The 15,961-nt window shown below is 48.0% G+C and overlaps 7 protein-coding genes across 7 annotated transcripts; 3 read left to right on the top strand and 4 right to left on the bottom strand.

The window, feature by feature from the left end:
• Positions 1-665: 665 nt before the first annotated feature.
• Positions 666-2,294, top strand: N7447_007208 (Aldehyde dehydrogenase C-terminal; the record flags this gene model as incomplete). Its single annotated transcript, XM_057231470.1, has 3 exons — positions 666-698; positions 745-1,455; positions 1,515-2,294. 3 exons carry the CDS (start codon positions 666-668, stop codon positions 2,292-2,294), a joined length of 1,524 nt encoding a protein of 507 aa, XP_057086560.1.
• A 474-nt stretch (positions 2,295-2,768) lies between these two features.
• N7447_007207 (uncharacterized protein) lies at positions 2,769-4,468 on the top strand (the record flags this gene model as incomplete). Its single annotated transcript, XM_057231469.1, has 2 exons — positions 2,769-3,156; positions 3,267-4,468. 2 exons carry the CDS (start codon positions 2,769-2,771, stop codon positions 4,466-4,468), a joined length of 1,590 nt encoding a protein of 529 aa, XP_057086559.1.
• A 116-nt stretch (positions 4,469-4,584) lies between these two features.
• Positions 4,585-5,298, bottom strand: N7447_007206 (seipin co-factor family protein; the record flags this gene model as incomplete). Its single annotated transcript, XM_057231468.1, has 1 exon — positions 4,585-5,298. One exon carries the CDS (start codon positions 5,296-5,298, stop codon positions 4,585-4,587), a length of 714 nt encoding a protein of 237 aa, XP_057086558.1.
• Positions 5,299-5,710: 412 nt separating this feature from the next.
• N7447_007205 (putative Rab geranylgeranyl transferase escort protein) lies at positions 5,711-9,590 on the bottom strand (the record flags this gene model as incomplete). Its single annotated transcript, XM_057231467.1, has 7 exons — positions 5,711-6,051; positions 6,240-7,265; positions 7,325-7,443; positions 7,493-7,590; positions 8,558-9,214; positions 9,278-9,373; positions 9,426-9,590. 7 exons carry the CDS (start codon positions 9,588-9,590, stop codon positions 5,711-5,713), a joined length of 2,502 nt encoding a protein of 833 aa, XP_057086557.1.
• A 1,234-nt stretch (positions 9,591-10,824) lies between these two features.
• Positions 10,825-11,419, bottom strand: cyp1 (putative peptidyl prolyl cis-trans isomerase (CypC); the record flags this gene model as incomplete). Its single annotated transcript, XM_057231466.1, has 3 exons — positions 10,825-11,238; positions 11,295-11,336; positions 11,387-11,419. The coding sequence occupies 3 exons, from the start codon at positions 11,417-11,419 to the stop codon at positions 10,825-10,827; spliced, it is 489 nt and encodes a 162-aa protein (XP_057086556.1).
• Positions 11,420-12,261: 842 nt separating this feature from the next.
• Positions 12,262-14,121, top strand: N7447_007203 (aspartic endopeptidase; the record flags this gene model as incomplete). The annotated part of the gene is made up of 1 exon (XM_057231465.1): positions 12,262-14,121. One exon carries the CDS (start codon positions 12,262-12,264, stop codon positions 14,119-14,121), a length of 1,860 nt encoding a protein of 619 aa, XP_057086555.1.
• Positions 14,122-14,307: 186 nt separating this feature from the next.
• Positions 14,308-15,471, bottom strand: N7447_007202 (3' exoribonuclease family protein; the record flags this gene model as incomplete). The annotated part of the gene is made up of 1 exon (XM_057231464.1): positions 14,308-15,471. One exon carries the CDS (start codon positions 15,469-15,471, stop codon positions 14,308-14,310), a length of 1,164 nt encoding a protein of 387 aa, XP_057086554.1.
• Positions 15,472-15,961: the final 490 nt, after the last annotated feature.

Genomic DNA, 15,961 nt, shown 5'->3' with positions numbered 1-15,961 from the left:
TGAAGGTTAGCCGCGCAGCTTATCCAAGGCAGGATTGTTATATATGTATTTTAGAAGGGTGACCTCGCGCCCATCGTGGGATTTGACATCGTTTCCATCAATGAACTTCTTCAGCGAGGGGTACTTGGCTGTGAGGGGAGGATAGCATGGTTCTTGATGAGATTAAGAGATTCCGGGGGTAATATAATAGGGTTAGAAGACATAGAGACACGGATTTCTTTGCTTATTTCCAATACAATATGCACCTCGGTCTATGCAATCTCCGCAAATATATCATGCGCATAAACCCAGGTTATCCATAGAAAAGTCTTTGGCATAAATTATGCTTTTTGTGCCTTTTTCTACTGTCTACCTATACAACTGATTAAAAGGCATCTATGTTGCAAGCAGAATACCTGAGACCAAAAGAATCCCCCAAAAAAGACTACTAAAAAGACATCACAAGGCCGCATATGCAGCCGTCTACTCTTGTCTAAATATATGTAAATTAATGCAATTTTCCGATGCACGACATACTGACATGCTACATGATAAATAAATGCAATCTTGGACCGGGGTCCTCGGCAAGTCAGATTCAACAGTTGTTTGATATACCCCCGCTCCACCTTATAACCTCGTCTTTCTCTCAGGGGTTTCTCCGCATCAATCCACCCCATAAGCTCACCATGGGTTTCAGCACTACAGTCGAATTTGATCAGGTAATTATTATTCATACTATTCGATATCGCAGCTCACATCTTCTAGGCATATCAAAGTGTGCAGAGTGCTTTTGCCTCTGGCACCACCAAGAACAAAGAATGGAGGCGTCGTCAACTGAAACGTGCTTGGTGGATGGTTGAGGACAACAAGGAGCGCATCTGTGATGCAATCTATACCGATCTTCACAAGCACTATCAAGAAGCCTACACCGGCGACTGCAGTAACATCCAAGCGGATATTTTACGCACTCTCAAAAAGCTGGACGAGTGGACCAAAGATGAGAGACCGGAAAAGTCCGATCCTCTCAACTTCCTAGGAAGAGCCACTGTCCGCAAAGAACCGCTTGGTGTGACTCTGATTATCGGCGCATGGAATTTCCCTGTCAGTCTGCTTCTGCAGCCAATGGTTGCCGCGATTGCGGCTGGGTGTGCCGTTATTCTCAAACCATCAGATGTAGCAAGTGCCACCCAGGATGTATTAATGGAAATTGTCCCCCAATATATGGACCAAGATGCGATTCGATGTGTTGCCGCTGGTCCACAAGAAATGGGATACATCCTTGAACATCGCTTTGACCACATTTTCTACACTGGATCCCCCAATATTGCTAAAATCATCCATGCAGCAGCGGCAAAGCATCTAACCCCCGTCACACTCGAGTTGGGCGGTCAATGTCCTGCTATTGTCGCGGAATCGGCCAATCTCGATCTCACTGCAAAACACATTGCCGTTACCAAATTCATGAATGCTGGACAGGTAGGCTCACACCGTTCATCCCCAGCCATCAAAAGCTAACCCATCTCGACTAAATACAGGTTTGCTTGAATGTGAACCACGTTCTCGTCCACCCGAGCCTACGGGAGCCCCTTGTCGCTGATTTGATTCGACACTTTGACACGTTCCTAGGAGGCAAAGCCAACAACCCAGAGTATTATACACACATCATCAACGAACGTAACTTCGACCGCCTTGAAAGTCTACTCCAAAAGACCTCCGGAAAGATCGTCTATGGTGGCCAGCGTGATCGTCAAAGTCTGTACTTCGCACCAACGATCGTCACCGGCGTTAAACCCGGAGATTCCCTTCTCTCCGAAGAGCTTTTCGGTCCGATTCTCCCTATCGTCGATGCAGACTTCGATACCGCTATCTCTCGCACTCGTGAGGGAGAGCATCCACTCGCCATCTATGCTTTCACTACTCAAGATGCTGAAAAGGCTCGCATCTTGAACGAAACCCAGTCCGGGGGTGTGACCTTCAACGACTGCGGTCTCCACGTAGCTGGTCGCGATGTGCCATTCGGTGGTGTTGGGAATTCTGGTCAGGGGCGTTATCATGGCCCGCATGGTATCTTGACTTTCTCTCATCTCCGTACGCATATCAATGCCTTGCCTTCGTGGTTGGAGGGACTTATTGCCGCACGGTACCCCCCTTACTCGGTACAAAAGGCTCACAAGATGACCGCACCCGTCACCCCACCTTTTGATCGGGATGGCAATGATACAACAACCGCTCGCGCGAAGTGGGTCATTGGCGTTGGAGTTCTTGTGATTTCTGCATATTTTGTTTATGACTCGGGATCAAGTTTTCCTTTCTAAGTGGCTCAAGTAATGATATGTCAGGAAATGAAACTGGTCTGTAGCTTTTGTTCATCATAGGTGGAATTAATTTTTCGTACATCCCGTGTTTTGAGCGGGGAAGCTCTCGATGCTCTTGGCCTCGGAGGGCAGTACAAGTCGGCAAAGCCGGAGAACTGCCATCTCAGGGTTAGAAGATAAGGGCATGTAATATGACACGCATTGGGTTGTTCTCCAAGCCATTGACGCCAATTTCGGCATATCCAGAGGTGAAGAAGCGGTCAACAAATCAGACAATGGAGTATACAACACCGGCATACTCGGTGATCACGGCTAAAATCACCGGTGTTTACCAGAGTGCCGGTATCGTCAATATACTATGCAACTTAAAAATCGAAACCGTTTAAAAGATGGCAAGAACACGGGGAAATTGAGGAAAAGAAACTGACCTTTGACAACTCTTTACTATTTTCATATCGGGGCATCTCCGACATCATGAAGCTCTCACTGACTCTTCTTGGATTAAGTGCCGGGATTGTCTCTGCTTCTCCACTAGAGAAATGGTCATCCAGATTCCATGCGTCCCCGCACGCGGTGGACATGTTCAACGCTGCCATTGAATGGAATGACGAGTACTGGGATGACGAGGCCGGCTATCTCATCAGCGCAGCCAGTAGTCCTGGACGTTATGATAGTCGACACACGGCTTGGTATGCACCTCAATTACTAGCCAGAAATGGACCAGGCGATGTTGAAAAGGCCATTCGCATCTTCGACAATGTCATCTCCGGTCAATATCTCGATCCGTCGAAGCAGTGGTATGGAGACTATCAACAAGCACCTTCGGAGCCTCAGCCAGGGACGATGATTTATCCCGATGAAGGTCCATACAGCTCGGCAAGTCGATATCTAGTCTCTTCGATGGGTTTTTCCATGTGCTATTTTGCTAATACGATTATGGGCAGTGGGATCCAAACATTCGCGTCTTCGTAGGCTGTTCCTGGATTGTAGCCTTGAATGATTACAGTCACCTGCTTCCACGAGCGACAGTCGACAAGGTGGAAAAGTCCTTGCACATCGCAGCCAAAGGCGATCTCTACCGTGTTGGAGGAGTCGATGGCGACAATTCATACCCCTGTTACTCCAATCCCTGGTTGATGCGAACCATTTTCCACAACTGGGTTGGTGCCCGAGTCGGCGATGCAAACTTGACCCACTCCGGTGAGATGTTCGCACAGGAAATCTACGACCTCTGGAGCATGCACCACACATTATCTGAGTTCAATTCTCCCACCTACGCTGGTGTCGCCATGTGGGCTCTGGCTCTCTGGAACCAGTACGCGACCAAGGGCAGTTCGTTGAAGAAGTATGGACCGGAGATGCTCAAAGCCAGCTGGAATGAGCTCGCCCAGCTCTATAACGCAAACCTGAAGAATCTTGCTGGTCCTTGGGATCGCTCATATGGCTATGATATGAAGGAGTACGCTTCTCTTGTTGGCGCCGTTATTTGGGGTGTTGTTGGCCGCAAACATGCCCCTGTCCCTCAGCAGAACCTGGGCATGTTCCATCAAGACGATTTTGCTTTTTACCCTCTGTTTGCCCTGTCGATGCCTACAATGGTGAAGACTCTGCCTGCAAAGGCAAAGGCGAGTTTGCTCAAATTCCAGGGCGAGCACATTTTTACCTCGCAGGCTTACTCGCCGCCTTTCGATACTTATCCTCGCAATATCTCTGCTTGGATGTCCAAGGATGTGACAATCGGGGCTGAAACGATCGCCGAGGAAGTCGTTGGTGGTCCCGCTAAGAACCCCGGTCAATTTAGTCCTGCTGTCATCCAGTGGGCTATTGACGAACAGAAAATTGGCTGCATTTCACACTGGGTCACAGAGGCATCTATTCATGCCGTGGCTGCCCCTCGGTCTTTGCACATCTCATATCCAAATGCGACATCTGCACACGGTCCGATTTCTTTCAACTTCTTGTTCAGTGGCCTCACCATCAACAATGGGTTCAATGTAACTGGACTGGAAGGTTTACCTGGTTTAAATGTCAAGGTTGAGACAAACGCGCAACCGGATTATACGATCACTTATGTCGGTTCTGGCGGTGTCAACGAATTTTCTTATTACAATGTTACATATACGATGCCTGAGAGTTTCACTGGGGAACCATTCGTTACCCTCCAGGTAGTTTGAGCGCTTTTCATACCCCTTGATGTTCAATATCAATATCAATTTTATATGCTATGTGATTCAGAAAGCGTGTATATACAGAATCTCATGTCCTCCCAACTTCAATGAATACGCAAACATTACTCATCCTTTCCCTCGCCCTTTTTCTCCTTTCCCTCCTCCTCGGGCTGACCCTCTCCACCAGCCGACTCCGACTGCGTCTGAGGAAGCCAATAGCGCGCAATTAGACCACCCAAGAACTTCTGATCAGCCCACTTAACCAACCCATAAAGAATCCAACCCCATCCCCAGAGAGACATGCCCATCATGCTCGTGACCAACAACACCGGACCAAGGATAAGCAACGACAGAATAGCCCAGAGGAGTATTGCCACCGCAGCAAAGACAAACACACCAGCCAAGAATACCAGTAGAGGAACTCCACAGCAAATCATTTGACAAACGATCAAGGTTGATGCAGCAGGGCGCTTCAAAGCAGCTTCATACAACGCCGCTTGACGGGGCGGAGGGAGTAACCAGGCAACAAGTCTCTGAATGCAGGACTCGAAATAATCAAAGACTTGAGGGAATAGTGTAGCGAACCATGCTTTGATGGTGGACCATATCGATGAGAATGAGAGGTTGTTGTCGACGTCCTGGCCTTTTGGGGGAGCATCGTCTGAAGGAAATTGACCTGGAAGGACAGGGTCGGTCAGGTCCTTTGTTGTTTTGTTTAGCTTTTTAGGTGCTTTTGAGGTGGTCTTCTTGACGCCGCTTGTTGTTGATTGGACTTTGTCAACAGGAACTTGTCCGGTCACACCGGTCACGCCGCTGGTGAGATTATCAAGGGGCATTGTGAGGGTAGGTATTTGCGACCAATGAGGGTGGAAGATAGAAGCAGAGATGGTAAGCTTTTATTGAAGATAATCTACGCCTGAGAGCTTGATATTCATATCTATATCAAGGGACCAGATCCATCACATGACGTCAGGGGCGTTCTAGCAACTGGTTTGTGTTCGTCGATATTAAACCTGCGTCACTAATATTAGCCACTTGGCTATTTGTATATCGTACAACTCTGCTTGTATTTTATCATTCCATGAGTAGTATAACAATCTAAGCTTTACACATTGGTACATTATAGAAGAAATTTGGAGCATTGAATAGTTTATAACGATAATATTGAAAGCACAGATAGAATCATCTCATTAGCTATTTCAGAAGGGGAATATGGATAAAGGTGCAACCAATACGCTATGCTACGAATCATTGATCAGAAGTGCCATCACGATCGTCAAATATCATGAAATCGGCATCATCAACTTCATCTCCTACGACTTTCTTCCAGGCCTCTTTTACAAGGTCGAGGGTGTCGTCTTCAAATGCCAGGTCGAGGCTCGATGGGGGAAAAGTGTAGCAATCAGAAGCTCCATCCTCGGCAATAAGACGACGGGGTTCACCATTGCTGAGACGACCGCTCTGGGTGTACCGCAACGACCACAGCACGGTGGCCGGTAGACCTTCTGCCCGGATTAGTCTATCGACGGCGGACTCGATAAGTGCTTGACCTTCCGGCCCAGCTAGTGCCACACTGCAATAAACAACACCTGTGACGATGAATTAGCCACATGAACGACAATATTGTTGACGAATCAAGTTTGGAGGGTGCTCGTGATCAGGTGAAAAGGTTTTCAACATAGCAAGTTCAGGCAATGTAGATAAGTTTTTTATAAAAAATCATCATGCGAGCGGAGTGGGAGAAATATCAGGTAGGGTTGTGCGTGGGATGACTTACTCTGCTGGTGTGGACACTCGCCGGTGTCGCTTGAATGAATTTGGAGATAGACTGGAGGGGAGTGGGGGCTGCCCAGCGTATCCCCTGGGAACATGAGAATTGCAGTTGCGGGCACAGGAGCACCTTCAACTGCAACAGGGAAAAGAGACGGGAAAGTAGCCGACACAACACTGATCGAGCGGGCGACTTCGACTAAGGGTGTCGAGCCCACTTTCGAAAAGGTGTCGAAATTTGAGTTAAACATGCATTTTGCCTGAACAGACCCTTCATTGGCCAGTTTCACTAGAAAACGATGGTCGGAATGTTCAGAGCCTGTGCGCCATAAGCAATCCTCAATCCCTGTGTCCAGGGCATATACACCCCCTCCGACAGCGGATGCGCGACAGGCAGCTTGCAATATTTCAGCTCCACCGCCATACTTAGCAATCACAGCCCCAAACCCAGCGCCAAGATGGCCGATGGATGACAGATGTCTTTGAATCCTGGGCACAGCATAGCTGGCGGAAGTATCTTGCTGAGAAAGCTGGGACAAGGACAATGACAGCAGAGGATTGTGAAGCTCCCCTGGGACGCTGAACTTGGAAGCCAGGTAATCCTTCAGGGGCAGTGACATATCCTCATCTTCATTTGAAGCATCATCCTCATTGGGTTTGGTGATATGACGCAATAACCGCATGAGTGTTCTCTTAGACTTCATGCTGATATGAGTTGCAGCAAACACATCCTCCCGGTTGCCAGGCACACGGTAGAGAACCTTTTCAGCACCAAGCTCGGCATTGTTAGAGTCTGGCTGTTCAGGTGCGTAGATCCACCAGCTACCAACAGCCATAAACTCCAGCTGGCGAAAGACCTTCGAGGATACAAGCGCTGACATTAGTTGGGAACGGGCATATAGAAAATATGGGGAGAGGGACAACGTGTAAGCACGGCTGGATGCAAGTTTAGGGGAAATGCCCGTCTCCTCAGATGAAGGAGATGCATCATGTTTGAAGATCGAGGCATCTTTGAACGCTGATTCATGTTCATCTGTCCGGCAACATAATATTAGCCATGAACCAACCAGCCACACACAAGAGGGAGCTCACCTTTATTGACTTTCTCTGCCCACTCCTGGGCCTCATCAAGACTGAAGGCTGCATCTGAACCACCATAGTATTGGTTTCGGTCGATGTGAAGAACCTTCTTTCCAGATCGTGAGAGGGCCCTTTGGGAGTGTGAGTGCTACTCACAACCACCCTAAAAGAGTCACTCACAGTGCCAGAAGGGACTGAGAAACCCCAGTCCCATCAATGATCACATCCCAAGTCGTGCCTGATAGAGTTTCCATGGTACGGAAATCAGGAACAACGTCCTAGCTGCAGGTAAGTCCGAGTGTTACAACCAAATTTGGCAGCTCAAAGCTCTCATATGGTCGAGAGTTGGGATATTCAGTGCAACCAAAGCATTACTGGTATTTCCACAAGCTTCGATGCTGGAAATCCCATGAACTTAAGGTTGGGAGAAAGAAGAAGAAGAAAAGAAAAAATTGGAGAAAAACACGGGAAGTGCGCGTGAAGGCGGTCACCAGGTCCCCACTCCAGCAACAGCCCGCCCTCACCATTCTGACAAACTAAAATCGAGCTTGAAGAACATTTTATGAAGAAAGTTATGTTGTTGTTTCTTTGTGACTCTCGGTAGCTGCGGTTAATGGCATCACGAGCTTCAATACCCATGGCATATTTTTGAGCCACCACAATTGATCCAAAGATACTGTTAGCCTGCTCCTTAGTTCACTTGGAAGATATTTTTGCAGCTTATTCGGGAGGGTGTTTCACCATATTGCCCCGGCGACGCTATTTAAAAGAATCGATTAGAAAGGACTCAATGATATGACTGCGTGTGGCTGCGTACCTTGTCCCAACTGCACCACCCACGCTCATTGATGTAAATGAATATTGTGGTAACAACGGAAACATCCTGCCTCGCGACCACAGCTTGCACTGAGACCTGTGAAGCTGTTTGGTAAAACCCACGACCAATACCAATCAATGACCTGGCTGCCACGAAAGTTGCTTCAACATCACTGCGACCATCTCCCATGTCCACTAGATAGAGAAGTATGCCCATTCCAAGAACGCAGAGCGAAACGCCGATCAACACCCAAATCTGGGAGCGCTTGGTATACTTAATGAAGAAAGCCGCGAATATTCCGGCTACTTGAAAGGCTACACGGAGGGAGTTACTATATTTGACATTAGTCCCAAAAGGGGAAAGATAATAAAGGATGGGGGGTTGTACTCAATTCTGGTTGCAGACCCCGGCAAGAAGTTCCCAGCTACCTGAAGGTAACTCGTCAAGAAGACACTGAACACTGAACAATGGAAGAAATCCAACGCCCCAAGAAGACATGCAGCTGCCACTGTGCGATTCTTGACCATACGATAAGGCACAAATGGTTTCTCCGCGAACCATGCGCCCCAGCATAAGAACGCTATTATGAAAATCACGCCTAGGACCAACATGGCGATAAACGACCCATTGGTCCACGCGCCACTGTTATTAGAGCCCGCCAAGGGCAGAGAAACCAAAAGGAGAGACAACCCAGCCACAATGAGAACAGCTCCTGGCAAGTTAAGCTGAATCCAAAACAATCTGTACAGCTTCTTCCACCAAGCATCGTTGATTTTCCAGCCCAAAGTCCCAGACACAGATACCGGAGATGGTGACCGACGTTGGCAAAACAGCATGGTACCGACCAATGGAAGCGAGGCAACGGGCAAAACAATCGCCCACATGCCCCATCCCCATCGCCACATTGAACGATCGAGGATACGTTGATTGATGATAGTGCCAAGGTAAAAAGTCGGAATTGTGTTGAGAGAGTCGGGTAACGTTGACCAGATACCACGATTGGCTAACGAGATCATATCCGCCATGAAGATTTGTTGTGTGAGGGCAAATCCAGTTGATCCGAAAGCGTCGAAGATACCGGCAGCCTGTGAGACAACAACAATCAGTACTGTGAAATGCTTGGTAAATTCAAGGGGAAGACTTCTTACTATGTATTGCGTGATGTTCGTGTAGGCTGCCCAAATGGCATAGCCTGAAATAGACATCAGAATGGACAAGATGAACATTTCAGCCTTACCGAAAACCTAGGCATCATGTAAGTAAGATAAAATAGGTTGAAGACTTAAGGATACTCACATCTCCCAGCTTTACTATAATGGGATAGGCGGAGATATGCGTAATGTTCATGACCACGCGGGCTGTGCTCATGACAGAGTGCTGCTCGAAGTCGCTCGTTGCGTATGGGGCATACACCTGAGTTAAATAATCGGCGAAATTAATAGCGAATGTACACAAGAACATTCTGACCAGCCATTTTGTGTGTTTTCGTCGATATTCCCTCGCATATCAGTCTGCCAGACTGCTCTGTTCGGACACTCCTTTAGGGCCCTGTTTGCTCTCCATGCGCTATACACAGCCCCCGCAAGCTTCGACGCTTATCTTGCTGTAAGCCCATCGATTTGGTGGAACGATGGATTCCTGTTGCAGGAAGAAGAGCAATTCTACAACATGCCAGAATCACATCATCGGCTGAGAGTTTGGATGGCCTATGGATCACTTGAGTAGTATCCTATATGTCAAAAAAATCTCGTCCTTGGAAGAATATGAAAAACGGTTAGCGGTAGCCAGCGGACGTCTCATGTGTGATAATTGCGACCAAATGTTTGTTCTACTTCTGCAAAGTGGATGCGTGCGGTCAATCATAAGAAGAAAATATGAAGATGAAGACCATGGAAGTGTCATTGCTGGGGCACTGAGTGGAGCTATCTTCTATTTCCTTGTCTATTTCCTTGATCAAGGAGATGAAGAATGAAGAATGAAGAAGGATCGTATTCGGAACAGCTTCTGTAATCGAAACGGCCACACGGATGCGTAACTTCATTTTTTGCTCTTCCTTTTGGCCTTCTAGGTATTTACTAACGCCAGAAGACGATGCTTACGCTGGTCTACATCTACGTATATAGTAAATTGCTGCCTCAGGCGCAAATATGCCTAAAGCTACAGATTACTCAGCAATTCCCAAAGAGGTTAGGCTGCACCGCTATATGAACTGAAATTTCAGCGGAACACTTTTCTCTCTCCATACCACTCCCCGTGTTCTGCACAGAACGGGTTACTATACGATTGTAGCCTGGTCTTCGTTAACGTAGTCCTTCACTGGGCTTCGTTTGGGAGTGGTAGATAAGATTTCTTGTCACTCTGTATCTGCTGCTCTTGATGGTTCATTTGATGGAAGCGGTTCGTTTTGTAGTGATACATCCATAATCTCATTATTAGAATGGCACCTTGCTGTGCCACTCTGATATTGTAGTCTGTAGAGTCTAGGAGGCTTGCAAAGAGCACCATGAGACAACAGCAAGGCAATGCTGCCCCCTAGCATGACTTGGTCCGGGCGCGCCGAAGGTTGTGACTGCAACCCGTATTGCAGATGGAATCTAAACTCTCCAAATTGGGCAGCACCTTTTTTCGGGAGAGGTGGCTTGATATGCATGGCCCTCCACCGTAATTCGATGGAATAAGCCGCACTACGCGACTCTCATTCCTGTGTACCTGATTCAACCACCCGAGCCCGAATGATCTTCAGCTCATCCACTGGCTTGTCCTCCGCACCAGTCTTGACCAGTCCCATGCGCTGGATCACTCTCATACCGCTTTTCACTCGACCGAAAATTGTGTGGTTACCGTCCAGCCAGGGTGTTGGCGCAAGAGTGATAAAAAACTGACTACCATTGGTATTGGGTCCACTGTTTGCCATGCTCAGAATTCCAGCGCCGGTGTGTTTCAGCTCTGGACGAATCTCGTCCTCGAATTTCTCGCCGTAGATGGAGCTACCTCCTCGACCGGTGCCAGTGGGATCACCAGTTTGGACCATGAAGTCAGGAATGATGCGATGGAAGATGACATTGTTGTAGTAGCCGCGTTCGGCGAGGGTCGCAAAGTTCTTGCATGTCTAAAGAGTAAGACATTAGTGAGGATTCCCTAGAATGTCTGTGAAAGGGCTCATACCTTAGGCGCATGGGTATTGTAGAGCTCCACGGAGAAGGAGCCCTGCAGTGGGTTAGTAAGTGATCTTGAGAGAACAACGAAGCGCTAGTTACCATAGTCGTGTCGAAAGCCACCTCGGTAGTCATGATGAAGATGTGAGTGTAGGATCGTAAATAAAAGAGCTGAAAACCAGAGCAGAGAGTTTGCGAGAAGCGGGATCAACCAACGTTAGGGAGGAGTGCAGCGACCATGCGAGTCTCAATTCCCATTGGGCCAATCTGCCTGGCAGAAAATCAGTACCGCCCTATCTATATGATTCAATCGTCTACATTACAACTTACAATTGTCAAAGTCGAAGTAAAGGAAAAAAAGGCAAGATGTTTGTGCTCTGTCCCAGGCGCGGCAATTTTAAGGAGGGCAAGGAGAAGAAAGGGAAGGGGCAGTCAGAGTGTTTGGAGTGCTGGGAATCTTCACTGTGAATTTGGCAAGGCAACTGACAAACAGAGGGAAAGCATGAATGCCTCTCCAACTTTTTTATGAACAACTCAGCCCTAACAATCTTGCTTTTTGTTTATCAGTTGTCCATTGAGCATGTGCTGCATCTTCATCCCTAGACCTCGGGTATGTCCGTTAACTATCAACTAGTAGACCAAGGAAATTGGACAATCGCGAGAACAATCATGAGACGTGAGGAAGAAGTAGGCTTATGCTGTAGCTATCTTGGAATTTAAAATAAAAAGATGAATGGATAAACGTGAAGAAACCAAGGTGTAGATGTGAACAGAAAGCGGTGAACTAAATTGTGGTGTGGTCACTAAGCCCCTCCGTGCCCTTAGGCATGGCCTCGGGAAGTTCAACAGGTCACCTCAAAGAATATCCCAAACTACCATCCTTTTATGGACATCATGGTCTGATTCATTCTTCTGTTTATTGGTTTCAATTTACTGTCATTTGCGTTGAGTTTGCAGTCTACAATATCTTGTTCACCATGACCGAGGTCAGCCCTGTCGCGGAGCTTCTAGGACAAGCTTTCTACCACTTCGACCGTCTGAGGCCACTTCTCCCAACTTACGGACACCTAATTGTTTCTGCTCTTTTTCCAATTTGGATCGGTGCACATGCATCCTTGACAAGACCTTCCTCCGCCGCCAAACCTCCGAAGAAAAAAGCCGACAAGGATAAAGATGAATATGACACGGATGATGAAGAGGGACAAGGCCCTTTGCAGAAGATGGAAGGGCTTGAGCCCTCAGATGCCCTCGTATTTCCATTGACTGCAGGACTCACCCTCGGTGGGTTATACTTGGTGATCAAATGGCTGGAAGATCCAGCCATCTTGAACAAGATCCTTAGCTTCTACTTCTCTCAAATGGGACTCTTCTTTGCTTTTGCATTCCTGAAGGATGTATTATTGATGATTCGTTCATTTGTGTTTCCTAGATATTATCGTCAAGGTGGACGATTGTGGAAAGCGAAACAGTCCGAACGCCTTTTCGTGGCATCCGAGGACCATCCAGCCAACCCACTCTCCATCCGGCATTCACCTCTTCCTGGGATTTTGGGCCGATTGCCACTCCCAGGTATGGTAACAGGGCTGCTTTGGACATACCGAAATGTTTTCTACCAGCGTCTCAAGGTGCGGGCTCACATACGTGGCTTGTTTGACTTCAAGTGCCTTGTTGGTCTCCTTGATATCATAAGTGGAATCTTTGCACTGTCTGCTGTAGGGTACTTTGCATTCGTGGCAAACCCATGGTGGTTGACCAACTTCCTCGGTTTCTGCTTCTGCTATGGCACCCTGCAATTCATGTCGCCCTCCACGTTCTGGACAGGAACCCTCATCATGGGATCCTTATTTTTCTATGATATCTACTTCGTCTTCTTCACGCCGTTGATGGTAACTGTTGCAACCAAGTTGGATGTACCAATCAAGCTCTTGTTCCCTCGCCCACCCACCTCTCGTGATGCTCCTGGCGCCGTGCCATTGGCCATGCTTGGACTGGGTGACATTGTCATTCCGGGAATGATGATTGGGCTAGCACTTCGCTTCGATCTATTCCTCTATTACCAGCGGAAAGGCGCTCAAACACCACGTACTGAAGGGTCAGACCAGGCAACTCTCAAGCCTGAGTATCAGTCGGCAACCGGCGCTTGGGGAGAGCGGTTCTGGGCGCCGTCAGTCAAGCCACTCCAACCGGAACTTCAACCTCCCTACCACGATGCCCGACATTTCCCAAAGATTTACTTCAAGGCTAGTATATTCGGCTATATTGTTGGGATGGTCACCACCCTCCTTGCCATGCAATATTCAAATCATGCCCAGCCAGCTCTTCTCTATCTGGTACCGGGCGTTTTGACATCGCTTTGGGGTACTGCGCTTATTCGAGGTGAGGTTAACACAATGTGGGACTTCTCTGATGCCGATGAGGTGGAAGTTGAAGAGAAAAAGAAGCAAGACGAAACCGAAGACGAGCCTGCTCAAGATCAGAAGAGCCTCTTCATGCGCATCATCTCTGGCGAATTTCTGCGTGCGTCAAATGACAAGAACACAACATCGGCCAAAGAACTCAAAGAAGAGAAAGTCGATGACTCAAAATCTAAGACTAAATCATCCGAAGAAGGCGGACGTGATACCAAGACGAAGAAGCCCAAGAAGGACCGTGACAGTTTGGACCTGATCTCCTTCTCCGTATCAATTCCTCGCAAATCCAAACGTGAAACCCAGCATAGTTCGCCGACAACGGAAGAGGACGAAGAGGTGTCTGTTTCCAGAGATATCAGCGCGGACAACGAACCGCCGTTGAAGAGAAGGCGACGCAGCATGATGAACACAAAATCAGCAGATTAAGCGATGTGACCTTTCGATTGAGTCTGACAAAGCGAGTGTATTAGCTAGAATCCATAAATTTAGGGATTTCCAGCGTGATAGCCACCTTTTCGATCTACTCCGATACGTAGCTCTACATATTTAAAGGCTAAAATAGCAAGAAATACTTGTAGTGGTATCATTCAGTTGTAGTGCATATCAGTTCCATCAGCATTGATCCAGTATCCGTTTCATTTCCTCCCATCTCTCAGCAGAAACATCCACCAGGTGGCGCAGATCATCACTGTCCACAGTCCAACCGCCATGCTTCTCCATCTTCACAATGACCGTCTTCCCGTTCTCTTTATCAACAACAACAGAAACCCGCTCTTGACTCAACCCCTCCTCGTATCCATCCGGATCCGCAAGGATCCACCTTTGCTGTGTACCCTTCTTCTGCTTCTGTTGCTCAGCATCGGGAATGACAACCGCCCTCCAACCAGCAGCGACATCGCCCTCGAAAGAACAGAACGAACTAGAAACGGGCAAACCACGCAGAGACAACTTTTGCGCATCGGCAACATCATCCGAGCAAAGGATCGTCTCGTTATCAGCATCCCACCAAGCCTTGGGAAGTTTTGTGTCCCGAAGCGCAGCCAAGACAGAGGCCCAGGCCGCGTCGAATGGGTTTCCAGCCAGAGAAATGATCATGACATCAATGTAGAGCACCCAGAATGCCTTAATCTCCCGCTCAGGGCCCCCGCTCTCTTCTGTATCCACGTCCATGCCCTCGCCCGCATTGCGGAATTCTTCCGAGTCCAGATTCGGTGGCTGATACCAGATGCGCAAGTCGTCTGCTTGAACGAGACGGGTGGTGTGCAGGAGGGAAAGAATTTGGTGGGAAAGTGACTGGGCCAGCGCAGAAGGTGGTGCACCGGGTGTAAAGCCTGGCGCGCAGCCAGTGCTGAGAGAAAGGTTGGGAACAAGTAGGTTCAGATCCTGGATGTGGCCTTTATCTTCCTCATCTTGGGGCTCGGAGGCTCCCGCCTCATTTGACTTGTCGAAATTTTGCTCTGATGATGCCTGCAACACGCTCCAGGAAGCGATGTCCTTGGTGTGTAAGATCTCTGCGCGAACGCCGCAGACAGCGGCTGTGTCGCCAATTCGTACGACTGCGCTGCCGTTTGTGTGAGTTAAGGAGCCAGCATTGGCAGATGTGACACGGAATTGTGAGGTGGCACGGCCGTTCGCGCGGATTGAGGGCTGGTTGCTCGCTGGTGGAGGAGAGAGGTGGGCGAGAAGATAGGCGTGAGGTTGGAGGCGGGCGAATTGAGATGGTGGAAGGGATAATGATGGAGGTGTCGGGTTGCTGGGAGTAGTGGTGGACGCCATGGCTAAAGAGAAAGTATTCTACTTTTGTCCAAGAGTGATGTAGAAATAATTGAACATGCAGAAAAAGCCGACGAGCATAGGCTGGCAGAATAATTTCCTATCGAAAGCGGTGGAAGCTGTCACTAATGCCCCAGGCATCAAGAGTTTATCTGCCAAGACTAACATTACTGCTTCGTACCTGCTTAGGTAGGGTCCTGGCACTAATATTTTCTAACTGATGTACCGGATGAAGGATGAAGACCTATTCCCGCCCTAGGCAATTAATCTTCTTCTTCACTATATCACTTTCAAAACTAAAAGGCCACTAAATACGTAGTAGATTGATAAGTCAAGACTAAAAAAAGACTAGGACAAAATAGTGATTTCGGGTGATTCAATTGCTTATATAGGACACTCAAGTACTCTTCATAATGGAACAAATTGAAAAATTCCTGTACAACGTGATGTCTGATATTTCCCAGGTTGGATATGCCACGACAGTTGTCTGTTG

This window comes from Penicillium robsamsonii (assembly GCF_028829455.1).
Source record: "Penicillium robsamsonii strain IBT 29466 chromosome Unknown utg000003l_segment0_segment0, whole genome shotgun sequence".
NCBI classification, from domain to species: Eukaryota; Fungi; Ascomycota; class Eurotiomycetes; order Eurotiales; family Aspergillaceae; genus Penicillium; species Penicillium robsamsonii.
The sequence above is the reverse complement of the archived record's forward strand: the minus strand, read 5'-3'. Positions and strand labels throughout refer to the sequence as shown.